General features: G+C 39.0%; 1 protein-coding gene across 1 annotated transcript in view; it reads left to right on the forward strand.

The window, feature by feature from the left end:
• LOC103511857 (mitogen-activated protein kinase kinase kinase 15) overlaps positions 1-11,685 on the forward strand; it is a 35,226-nt gene extending 23,541 nt beyond the window's left edge. Inside the window, exons 10-20 of the mRNA XM_026825484.1 lie at positions 2,066-2,302; positions 3,233-3,338; positions 4,942-4,954; positions 5,122-5,335; positions 6,000-6,158; positions 7,354-7,450; positions 7,541-7,591; positions 8,548-8,743; positions 9,531-9,666; positions 10,515-10,591; positions 11,479-11,685. Coding sequence (XP_026681285.1) covers positions 2,066-2,302; positions 3,233-3,338; positions 4,942-4,954; positions 5,122-5,335; positions 6,000-6,158; positions 7,354-7,450; positions 7,541-7,591; positions 8,548-8,743; positions 9,531-9,666; positions 10,515-10,591; positions 11,479-11,629 — 1,437 coding nt within the window. The 3' untranslated portion in view covers positions 11,630-11,685. The remainder of the gene's footprint in view (positions 1-2,065; positions 2,303-3,232; positions 3,339-4,941; positions 4,955-5,121; positions 5,336-5,999; positions 6,159-7,353; positions 7,451-7,540; positions 7,592-8,547; positions 8,744-9,530; positions 9,667-10,514; positions 10,592-11,478) is intronic.
• Positions 11,686-12,768: the final 1,083 nt, after the last annotated feature.

Here is a 12,768-nt window from a genome sequence, read left to right on the forward strand (position 1 = left end):
TTTTTTTTTTCTTATTCCTTTAAACTGACAGGGTTCGTCCTCCTGGGTTCGGCTGGCTTTCTTGTCCTCCTCTCTTCGATTTGGGGTCTGTTATACATCCATGCCCATCCAAGAATGGAAAAATTTGGTCAGAAAATTTCCGCCCTGGTCGGGATGCGAATCCAGCACCTTCGGGTTGATAGCCAGTGCTTCTGACCACTCGGTCACAGAGGTGGGCTCTTCACCTAGGTAGCGTATACTGTATACCACTCCTTATTTCCCAGATTGAAAGTTGTTTGTTTTTTTTTATGAACAAGCACTTTGCACATGCGAATTAGACCATCTCCAAGTACACCTGACGTTAAATCCTAGCAGATAAATTTTTCCCTCTGATATGTATTTCGTGTTTCGTCCGTAAAAAACGCGAAGCACTGTCACGACTCTACAATCGATGTGAAATATGGGACGGCGGCCAATACCGTGTCTATTTGTGTGTCTCGCTAAACAAAGCATTCAGTTTTCAGAAAACTGTTCAAAGTGAGAGAGATAGGTCTGGAATAGATTTTCGTATGTCAACATGTTTTGTACGACGAAAAATGTCTGTCCAAAGCATTTGGAAAAGGTACGTACTGTCTAATGAGAATAACTTGGTTATGATTAAAAATTATTTTCTTAACCTATGACAATGACCTCTGATCTCAAAGTCAGTTGTCACATTTGGAATAGATTTTCGTATGTCAACATGTTCTGTCCGACGAAAAATGTCTGTCCAAAGCATTTGGAAAAGGTACGTACTGATGTCTAATGAGAATAACTTGGTTATGATTAAAAATTATTTTCTTAACCTATGACAATGACCTCTGATCTCAAAGTCAGTTGTCACATTGGGAGGCAGAATGGTTCGATCCCCGGCGATTGGAGCAGATTTTATTACCTTGGCAAATACAGGTAGGTCGGAGGTCGGTATGTCTGTAAGAAACTCTCAGCCTGCTTATAAACAGCTGTCAGCAGGTACAAGTAGATATACACTGGTAAACAACGTAGTATGTGGTATATGTGATTGATGCCTGGAACTCTGAACGTATCTACCGTTTTCAGATGGGAACCTTGGAAGTTTCCATTATTTCCCCCTGACTTGCATACCACCAACCCTACTGCTAACTGCTGGCTGCCTACTGCTGGAGTAAAGGGACTTTTCAGTCCTATGCGAGCAGTATAAATAAGCATATGTCTGTAGCTGCCTGTAAGAAACACTCTCAGCCTGCTTATAAGCAGCTGTCAGCAGGTACAAGTAGATATACACTGGTAAACAACGTAGTATTAGGTATGTGATTGATGCCTGGAACTCTGAACGTATCTACCGTTTACGGATGGGAACCTTGGAAGTTTCCATTATTTCCCCCTGACTTCCATACCACCAACCCTACTGCTGGAGTAAAGGGACTTTTCAGTCCTATGCGAGCAGTATAAATAAGCACTATTATTATTATTATAACCCTAATCCCGTTTAGTTCTTGAGGTGTGTCCAAACATAGTCGAGCGGCCGTTCGATGACATCCATCATCAATCGATATCGTTTGAACCGCCTACACTGCCTCGACAACATAGTTTCACTCAGTCAATCGATAGGTCGAAACCGATCGACGCCTCGACTATGTGTGAACACAGCTATACACCTCTGAGATAATCTGATGATAGGTATACTTTTGAAGAAGAAGAATTTGTAAAAGCAACCTACGCCCTCGTTCCGTGGCTGAGTGGGGGTCTACACGAGGTATACACATACACACAGGAGCTTGGAGGTCCCGGGATAGAGTCGATTTGATATTTTTTTTTTTCCACTTAACCTCGTGAGGGATAAGTCTTGAAAGAGCAGTGGCGACATTACCAGAGTAACATTTCAATGAATAGCTTGTAAAAATGACAATTTACCCAATTTTCATTTCACAAAGTACCTACATTATTTGTTGATTACCCACGTTGAAGATTTGGGGACCTTGTACAGTTGGGTTACCTTGTACAGATGTACACAATGAATGTTATTTTCCTAACACAATACAGTGTTAATTCCTCATATTCTCCCCAGGCGGACATATGGTCTCTAGGCTGCACGATAGTAGAGATGGCAACAGGCAAGCCCCCATTCATAGAGTTGGGGTCACCCCAGGCTGCTCTGTATAGAGTAGGATTTCATAAGATGCATCCTGAGATACCGGCCGAGTTATCAGACAAAGCGAAACAGTTTATACTGAGATGCTTTGAGAAGGATCCAGACAAGAGAGCTACAGCTGGGGAATTATTGGAGGATCCCTTCCTAGCAGAGTAAGTCAGAACTTTAATCCAAATAACCAGACGGAGGTAGGACTTTATTGTTAAAACTCAATTAGATGATAAATGTCCTTAACAAATGTCTTGAAAAATAGCCAGCCTAGCCAATTGGGAGGGTAGCATGTCTGCCTTGTAAGAGCTAGGTCGAGGGTCTCATTCCCGACCGAGGGGGACTTAATCCGCAATAGATAATGTTCGTTCTCAGAACGGCTGGTTTTCTCCTATCCTGTGCTTCTTGTCTCTTCGATTTCGGAACGATAAGACCTTTATTGTTACAATTCCCTCTATCAAACCCCTTTCTTTCTAAGAAGAAGAAGAAGAAGAAGAAGAAAACTGGTGTGTATAAGCCCAATGTCAGTTTCCCGTTCCGTTTCCGGAAATTCCCCGAAAAGAAAAACACCTCTTAAGATTTTAGACGTACATAGTGTGGTGTATCGAGGCACGACATTTGTGTCAAGCATTCACGTTTAACACAATTGAAATGTGTGTTTGTCGACAGCTTCCCGTTCCGTTTCCGGAAATTCCCCGAAAGGAAAAACACCTCTAAGATATTAGACGTACATAGTGTGGTGTATCGAGGCACGACATTTGTGTCAAGCATTCACGTTTAACACAATTGAAATGTGTGTTTGTCGACAGGTTCCGTTTCCGGAAATTCCACGAAAGGAAAAACACCTCTAAGATATTAGACGTACATATTATGTAGTGTGGTGTATCGAGGCACGACATTTGTGTCAAGCATTCACGTTTAACACAATTGAAATGTGTGTTTGTTGACAGGTGAATGTCGTGTTCCGTTTCCCGAAATTCCCCGAAAGGAAAAACACCTCTAAGATATTAGACGTACATAGTGTGGTGTATCGAGGCACGCCATTTGTGTCAAGCATTCACGTTTAACACAATTGAAATGTGTGTTTGTCGACAGGTGAATGTCGTATTGCGAGGTCACAATATTAAACCTCACTGGATGTTTGCATTGGATAAACTAGTACGCGATGCTGTGCAGGTTGCTATCAATGTACTTTCACCTGGTAAGTTATTGTACACATTACTTACAAAACGTCAGAAATCATCCTTTAAATGACTTTTTAATAGGTTTGATCGAGGGAACTGTAACAACGGAGGTCTTATCATCCCGAAATGGAAGAAATAAAAAGGACAGGATAGGAGAAAGTCAGCTGTTCCGGGAACGAACCTTATCTTATCTCTAAATAAAGTTCGCCCCGGACAGGATCTAGAGCTTATAAGGCTGTACCTTGCAGTACCCTGCAAACTAACTAGGGTCACAGTAAATGACTTGAAAAAAAAAAGAAAAAGAAAAAAAAAAAAAAACAAAAACAAAAAAAAATTAAAATTGTTTTACAATAAAAGGCTCGTCTGCTATGAAGCGAAACTTTGATGGAAATAAATCCGATAAAAATAATTAAAATACCTTAATACCTTCCATACCTACATATATTTTACTATAATTTTATACCTACCTTCAATCCACTTTGGCTGGGTGAGGTTGAAATGAGTAGTTGGTTTGTCCATTAATGGAGGGAAAAACCCTGTTACTAAGACCCTTAGCTGCAGTTGGCTGTAGGTAACTTGCGTACTATTTCAATTTTAACCTTCTAGTTGCGTACTAAAATGAAAAAAAAAGATGTTCCACTTGCGTACTGGGTCTTTTTTGTTTATTTTTCAAAAGGTTGAGGGATTTTTTTTATTAACATGGGACAAAAACATTCCCCTGTTTTCCTAATTTTACTCAAATAATCAAGAAGTCCTTTTTATATGTTTCCTAACCCTATACTAAACCCAATAACACAAAAAGTTGATCAATTGTGAAAGATCTTGTTGTATACTACCTAAGCCTATCATTCCCATCAGAAAGTTCTTTTCGCGTGCTATTTAATCCTATCATTGCCAGAAAGTTGACCATTTGTGAAAGTTCTTTTCGCACTATATTCACTATAAACCATAGGAAATCAAAGATCATGCTCCATCGGAATTGGTTCCGTTTCTGAAAGCTAGGAATCGACCATTTATTTATAATTTTTACCCATTTGCAACTGCTCCATTACTACTAGATCAGTACTAGGTCCTTGGCTATCTATTCAAATAGAAAGCAAACTAACTAATCAAATTATCTACTTGCCAGCCTGGTTAGCTTAGTTGGTAGTGCGTCTGCCTTGTATGCGCGGGTTCGATTTCCGCCCGGGGCGGATTTTATCCTGATGGGATAATGTTCGTTCTCGGAACGGCTGGCTTTTTCCTATCCTGTCTTCCTTCTCTCTTCGATTTCGGGACGATAAGACCATAGCAGTTACAGTTCCCTCTGCCAAACCTCTTTAAAAAAAATATTTATTTTATATCATTTGCTATACATAGTACTGATAAAAAGCAATTTACAAATATCAAGCATGCAAGAAGGCCTTTTTATGCTTTCACTGTCGTCGCATTGTAAAGCCGCTCGGACTGGCATGTTTTATTATTTAATTTCCCTTTGGTGACTTGTTATTAACTGATTGATTTTCTTGCTGTAATAGTGCTTTGAGTTTTAAAAAAGGTAACCACTTGCGTCGTTTGAAATCTTAATAAAAGCTAATGAAATCTAATAGTGACTTCCCACCATTTTCTCACAAATGATAGCCGGGTCCACAAAGTGAGCCAAATAGATTGCTCAGTCCAAGAGTTTAACTCAAACAGAGTTTAAACTCACTTTGTAACCTCGGCCATGAATCATACATTTCAGAAACCTCCGTCACTTGCAATCATATGTCTTTAAGTCTCTATTAAACAAACAAACTATCTACTTCTCTTGTGTTTCAGTCTGACAGCTACCCGTAGTAGTTCTTCCGGTCTTCTGTCACCGGAAGTAAATCTAAACTCTAAATCTCCTGAACAGGATCGGTTCTATCTATGCAAGAAGGATTCACAGCGCAGAATAACACTGAGTGGAGTATTGGATCAGGATAGAGATCACATATGTCAAGTATGGCTCAAGTGTATTCAGAGAGATGTAGATGATTGTCTACTTAGTAAGGTAAGATCCAATCTCAAAATCTAATGCTTTTTTTTAAGAGATTTGAAAAGGGGAACTGTAATTGCCAAGGTCTCATTATCCCAAAAGCGTAGAGAGAAGGAAGACAGGATAGGAGAAAGCCAGCCGTTTCGAGAACGAACCTTATCCCTTCAGGATAAAATCCTCCCCGGGCGAGAATCGAACCCCGGACCTAGCACTTACAAGGCAGACGCGCAACCCTCCAATCGAACGAGACTGTCTCCAAAATCCTCAAGTTCAAACTTGGACTTCTGGTTTGTTGAATGATGTTTGATTTCTATTGCAGGCTCACTTGGAAATTCTAATGCAAGGTATGAGAGATAACATAGCCGAACAACAGAAGTCTTGAAGAGGTTTGAAAAAGGAAACTGTAACTGCCAAGGTCTCATTATCCCAAAGCGTAGAGAGAAGGAAGACAGGATAGGAGAAAGCCAGCCGTTTCGAGAACGAACCTTATCCCTTGAGGATAAAATCCGCCCCGGGCGAGAATCGAACCCCGGACCTAGCACTTACAAGGCAGACGCGCAACCCTCCAATCTAACGAGACTGTCTCCAAAATCCTCAGGACTTCACTTGGTTCGTTGAATGATGTTATATATTATATTGTAGTGATGTTATATTGAATGATGTTTGATTTCTATTGCAGGCTCACTTGGAAATTCTAATGCAAGGTATGAGAGATAACATAGCCGAACAACAGAAGTCTTGTATTGAAACCAAGATCGCTCAGCTTAAACAAGAGCTGAACTTTGACTCGGTAGCTATCAACCAAATACATTTCGCCATCTATTTGTTTCATGAAGCGGTAAGTTGGAGTTAAATTTAATACTTGTATGTGTTGCTCATCTTTTTTCACTCTGTTGTCTACTAGTTCAGTAAACAGGGGAGGGGGGGGAGGGGTTATTTCGGGACCTCTATGGGTTCTTTTTTTATGAGACATTAGACTCGTGTGGTCTGTGTCGTAGTATGCCCATCCCATATACATATCAATATGTGTGTGGTCTTATGGACTTGGTAGGTAGCTTTAGATTTCTTTATTGGTGGTTTTTTGACAGGACGGAACTTGGTATAATATGATACTTATTGTGTGTTGTTTCCGATATACAAACCAACAGTACTCAAGTACCATCATAGCACTTTTATTGTCTTTCAGTGATACCTTCCGTGGTTATTTGTTTTAATCAAGTGCAACCATATTTGTTTTAATAAATTCAAGAGGATGTCCGTATGTTTACTGTAGGTTGCCCTAAAACTGAGATATGATACGTATTGTGTGCTGTTTCCGATATACAAACCGACAGTACTCAAGTAGGTACCATCACAGCACTTTTATTGTCTTTCAGTGATACCTTCCGTGTTTATTTGTTTTAATCAAGTGCAACCATATTTGTTTTAATAAATTCAAGAGGATGTCCGTATGTTTACTGTAGGTTGCCCTAAAACTGAGTTTGTTTTAATAAATTCAAGAGGATGTCCGTATGTTTACTGTAGGTTGCCCTGAAACTGAACTAAGACATAGCTAACTATCCTTTATGAACTTTATAATGGTAATAATATTGTGACAGGATATAATATACATACATATTGGGTATATTGATCCGTTATTCACTTGAGAATACACTGTGGTAGGTAAACCGGATATTTCCATATGGGTGATTGAATACTACTGATAATAATATAATGGGGGACCCGTCCAACCTCGATAGTCTAATAGAGGCACTATACGAGTATGTGGCCAGATTTTAATAATAATAATAATAAATATTTGATTTCTTATTCTCCTCAGAAATAATATTGAATTCTACTGTGTGGGTCACCACACAACTAACATGGTGACCTAACGTCACTGCGTTTGACGGAGGAAATCGAACCCGCGGCCTAGCGCTTACAAGGCAGACGCACTACCAACCAAGCTAACTAGGCTATTTGACCTTTAGTTTGTATGGGTCCGAAGTTGTTAAATGTTCCAGTATTGAGAGTGGTTCCTGTAATCCTGCCAGTCCTGTAATCCTGTCATTAAATCTTCCAGTATTGAGAGTGGTTCCTGTAATCCTGCCAGTCCTGTAATCCTGTCAGAGGATAACAACCGGTTCCAGAGTAAGAAGAACTGACAGCAATTGGCAAGATGTCGGCATAGCTGAGTGTTCTTTCGCGGCCTACTGGGTCCGAAGTTGTTAAATCTTCCAGTATTGAGAGTGGTTCCTGTACTCCTGTCAGAGGATAACAACCGGTTCCAGAGTAAGAAGAACTGACAGCAATTGGCAAGATGTCGGCATAGCTGAGTGTTCTTTTAATTCCAGAGGATAACAACCGGTTCCAGAGTAAGAAGAACTGACAGCAATTGGCAAGATGTCGGCATAGCTGAGTGTTCAGTATTTAATTATTTAATAATAATAAAAAATAACCCGTATTCCTTGAAAGAATGTAAATGAGGTTCCTCATAAAGTCGGATTTCCACTATAGTGCAGGTAGGTAGCGCTTCAGTACATTAAAAATATTCTTCCTGGTAATTCAATAGGACTTGTCACATCTGCCGTTCAAGTCACAGTATGTTCATTGCCATCTAATCGTGTATAAAACATTTGACTCTTTATCAAAAGCACTGAGACTGAAACATTGAACCTGCTTTCTAGTGGGAATCCATCTCATTTCTTTTCATTACAATGATTTAGACCCGTTAACCCTTTGAGTTTAAAGGCCGAATTCAGGTTCAGTAGGAAACACTTACCTATGCATACACTTCAGTGAGAGTTTTGAATTTCTACTAAAAAGAGCACCTATTTTTCAGTGCCGTTTTGGAGTGTTGCTACCAATCGAATTTAACCCAGAATGATTGCATTTATTTATATTTACTATTCTCTATTTGGCTTGTACTGTACACATTACTTACAAAACGTCAGAAATGATCCTTTAAATGACTTTTTAAGAGGTTTCATCGAGGGAACTGTAACAACGGAGGTCTTATCATCCCGAAATGGAAGAAATAAAAAGGACAGGATAGGAGAAAGCCAGCTGTTCAGGGAACGAACCTTATCTTATCTCTAAATAGAGTTCGCCCCGGACGGGATCTAGAGCTTATAAGGCTGTACCTTGCAGTACCCTGCAAACTAATTAGGGTCACAGTAAATGACTTGAAAAAAAAAAAAAAAAATACCAACAACAACTTTACAAACCTAATTTTGTTTCTTATTCAGAGTTAGGTCCTAACCTGGGCTCAGGGCCGGAATCATCAGGGTTTGGAGGACGTGGGGGGGACAGTACCCCCTCATTCGATAGCGACAAATCACAACAGAGACTACTCGAGTCAGCACAACCCATACCCATTCAGCATGAGGACAATACAAGTGAACTCGAGCAGCAACTGATGCTGATTAAAACTCAGAATAACAGGTAATTATTACTCGAGTCAGCATGAAGAAAATACAAGTGAACTCAAGCAGCAATTGATGCTGATTAAAACTCAGAATAACAGGTAATTATTATTATTCGAGTCAGCATGAATACAATACAAGTGAACTCAAGCAGCAACTGATGCTGATTAAAACTCAGAATAACAGGTAATTATTACTCGAGTCAGCATGAGGACAATACAAGTGAAATCAAGCAGCAACTGATGCTGATTAAAACTCGGAATAACAGGTAATTATTACTCGAGTCAGCATGAGGACAATACAAGTGAACTCAAGCAGCAACTGATGCTGATTAAAACTCAGAATAACAGGTAATTATTATACAAGTCAGCATGAGGACAATACAAGTGAACTCAAGCAGCAACTGATGCTGATTAAAACTCAGAATAACAGGTACTGCCATCTAATCGTGTATAAAACATTTGACTCTTTATCAAAAGGACTGAGACTGAAACATTGAACCTGCTTTCTAGTGGGAATACATGTCATTTCTTTTCATTACAATGATTTAGACCCGTTAACCCTTTGAGTTTAAAGGCCGAATTCAGGTTCAGTAGGAAACACTTACCTATGCATACACTTCAGTGAGAGTTTTGAATTTCTACTAAAAAGAGCACCTATTTTTCAGTGCCGTTTTGGAGTGTTGCTACCAATCGAATTTAACCCAGAATGATTGCATTTATTTATATTTACTATTCTCTATTTGGCTTGTACTAACAACATTAACTGAATGCGTGTTTGTGTGCTAAATGTCAGTTTTGTTCTAGGAAGAAGTACTCTTGGTACTCCACTCAGTCTCATCCTAACCCTCACTCAGACTCACACTCACCCAACAGAGTGGATACCAAGCGACACTCCGAGTCGAGTATCTATTTGAAAGTGCCCGAGTATGAAGCGCCATCTGTGAATAGGTAATGTGAAGATCAGACCCAGTTGTTAGCGCAGAATAAAGCTGTGGCCATACATAGATCCACGGCCGTCGATTGACGAGGTAAATCTATGCTGTCGGGACAGTGTACGGTTTCAGTCGATATAGATCCACGGCCGTCGATTGACGAGGTAAATCTATGCTGTCGGGACAGTGTACGGTTTCAGTCGAAGAACGTTCTCATTCTTTTCTGCGCGTGCAATAGAGTGCGGAATATGACGTCAGAATTGTTTCGTGGAACAGGCCCCTGGTTTCTCGACAACTTCACCCCTCCCCTGTAGAATTTTCCAAGTCATCAAATATGATTTGAAACATAATCCAGTTATGCATGGAAATAAACATAAACCAGTATGATAATCTAGTGGTGTGTGGTGATTGTGACCGTATTAGGAATTTAGCAGGATTTGGATTACGATGGTTTTTCGGATCGTTGATTTTTTAGAAGATTGCTCCCTTTCGAAAAATGATGTGGTTAAAAAGTTAACAAGCTGGGCCCGTCCCTCCGGGAATTATTTAGCCCGTAGTTTATTCGATCAGTACCTATGTACCTACCTAATTTGTTTAATATTCAGTTTATTATTATTCTTGATTTGATTTTTCGATTTTACTTTCATGTAATGATTTAAAATCAAGACTAGAGCCCGTTCTCCCTTCATTCCCAATATAATGTTTAAGTCACCCATCCATTTATTGGCCTTGCTCGGCGTAGCTTAACAGAGGTATACCTTTTTATTGCTATCGTAATAATAAAGGAAGGACGGGCTAAAAATGTGCAATAATCTACTGATTATTCATTTAGATATTTGAATGTTTTATGTTTCAGTTTTCAGAAGAAGAGTACACATTGGAGGATTTACTTCAATATTTAAGTCGGGATGATGTGAGGAAACTGAATCTCAAGTAAGTCCTAGACCTTCCCCACTCTTGTCATCTATTTTCTAATTCTAATTAACGATTTATGATATCTGCATGGATTTGTGTATCCTATACTGGTGGGATCGTGAAATTTTATTTTCGTTTTTATTGACGCCTGTTAATTATTGATATTTTCCTTTTTTTTTCACTCAGAAAAATAGCCTTTGCCTCCCCCACTCTTGTCATCTATTTTCTAATTCTAATTAACGATTTATGATACCTGCATGGATTTGTGTATCCTATACTGATGGGATCGTGAAATTTTATTTTCGTTTTTATTGACGCCTGTTAATTATTGATATTTTCCTTTTTTTCACTCAGAAAAAATAGCCTTTACAGAGTCCTCAAAGACTATATCGGCCCTAAAGTTATTGAGAAAATGTCCTTTAGGTGTTGGGCATGTTTTCTAGGATTCACCAAATTCTGACTTACTTACTTACTTACTAAAAGAGACAATACTTTGGAATAAAGAGACAAATTTTTGTAAGCGCTGGATTGCGGGTTTGATGCGCGAACGGGGCGAACTTTTTAAAAACGAAACCTCTTTAAAAACAAATCGTAGAGTTAAAATCTAGAACTCACTTGGTTTCTTCAATTTCAACCCAATGTCCATTTATATTACAGAGGAGGAGTCGAGGTGAAGATCTGGAAGGCAGTAATTCAGTGGCGGAGAGAGCATCGAACCCCCGGTACCCCAGCCTCTAAAAAGAGACAATACTTTGGATTTGGAATAAAGAGACAAATTTTTGTAAGCGCTGGATTGCGGGTTTGATGCGCGAACGGGGCAAACTTTTTAAAAACAAATCGTAGAGTTAAAATCTAGAACTCACTTGGTTTCTTCAATTTCAACCCAATGTCCATTTCTATTACAGAGGAGGAGTCGAGGTGAAGATCTGGAAGGCAGTAATTCAGTGGCGGAGAGAGCATCGAACCCCCGGTACCCCGGCCTCTACTCCACCACCTGGATCCGCGGGGTGCCTAGATAGCAATGGAAATATCCTGCCCAATACACGACATAGGTGAAACCATAGTCCTAGTGGTGCAGTTGCTAAGGCGTTGGATTCATAACCGAGGGGACGCGGGATCGAATCCCAGCCTCTACTCCACCACCTGGATCCGCGGGGTGCCTAGATAGCAATGGAAATATCCTGCCTAATACACGACATAGGTGAAACCATAGTCCTAGTGGTGCAGTTGCTAAGGCGTTGGATTCATAACCGAGGGGACGCGGGATCGAATCCCAGCGATGACATGTATTTTTTGAGCTGAGGAACTTAATAGCAGCCATAGGAACTCTGCTAGCCTCTTCAAAGTTAAAATAGAATTTTTTTATGACTCTTAGATAATATGTCGACAATTTATTTCTTAGTTACCTACTCCAGCTTTGCACAATGTTTCAAGTATAGTTTGGTACATAATTTCGCAAAAAAAGGCTTTAAGATTAAGAAATGGAATTACTTTTTAGAGAGAGAGAAAAGAAAGAGAGCAATGATTTACCCACCTTACCATGTTGTACCTACATATGTTACTAATATAGATAATACTTACCTACCTATGTATGTTTTTTAAGAAGGTTTGTGAAAGAAGGGCCATTTTTTGTTCAATAGGGAAAAATATGATGATTTTTTTTTTTTTTTTTTCAAAGAGGTTTGATAGAGGGAACTGAAACTGCTAAGGTCCTATAATACCGAAAGCAAAGAGAGGAGGAAGACAGGATAGGAAAAATCCAGCCGTTCCGAGAACATGTATGATTTTTTTCTATTTTATTTTAAACAAATAAGACGACTTTTTTAATCTCTGACTATGTACTAATGTCACACAGTATGACAAAATCACAAAATGGCCCTTCTTTGATAAACCTCATTATTATTTTCTTGATTTTCATGTTGAATTTTTATTATTTTAAACTTATTAACCGTTACGTTTAATCGTCTTTATGTTTACCGCAAGTTTTGTGCCATATAAAGTGTAACTCATAATATTATCTGTGTTAATTTTTATTGAAACCACACCACCCTGTAATATTCTATTGGAACGGAAGCAATAGACAGACCTGTGTGTGGAATATTAATATTTAGTTTTAAGAATTTAATAGAGAAATATATATTTTTCATATATAAAATAATAAAAGAAATACAGATGTCATATATTTTATATGAACC

Source organism: Diaphorina citri, unplaced genomic scaffold (assembly GCF_000475195.1).
Source record: "Diaphorina citri unplaced genomic scaffold, Diaci psyllid genome assembly version 1.1 scaffold759, whole genome shotgun sequence".
In the NCBI taxonomy this organism is placed as follows: domain Eukaryota; kingdom Metazoa; phylum Arthropoda; class Insecta; order Hemiptera; family Psyllidae; genus Diaphorina; species Diaphorina citri.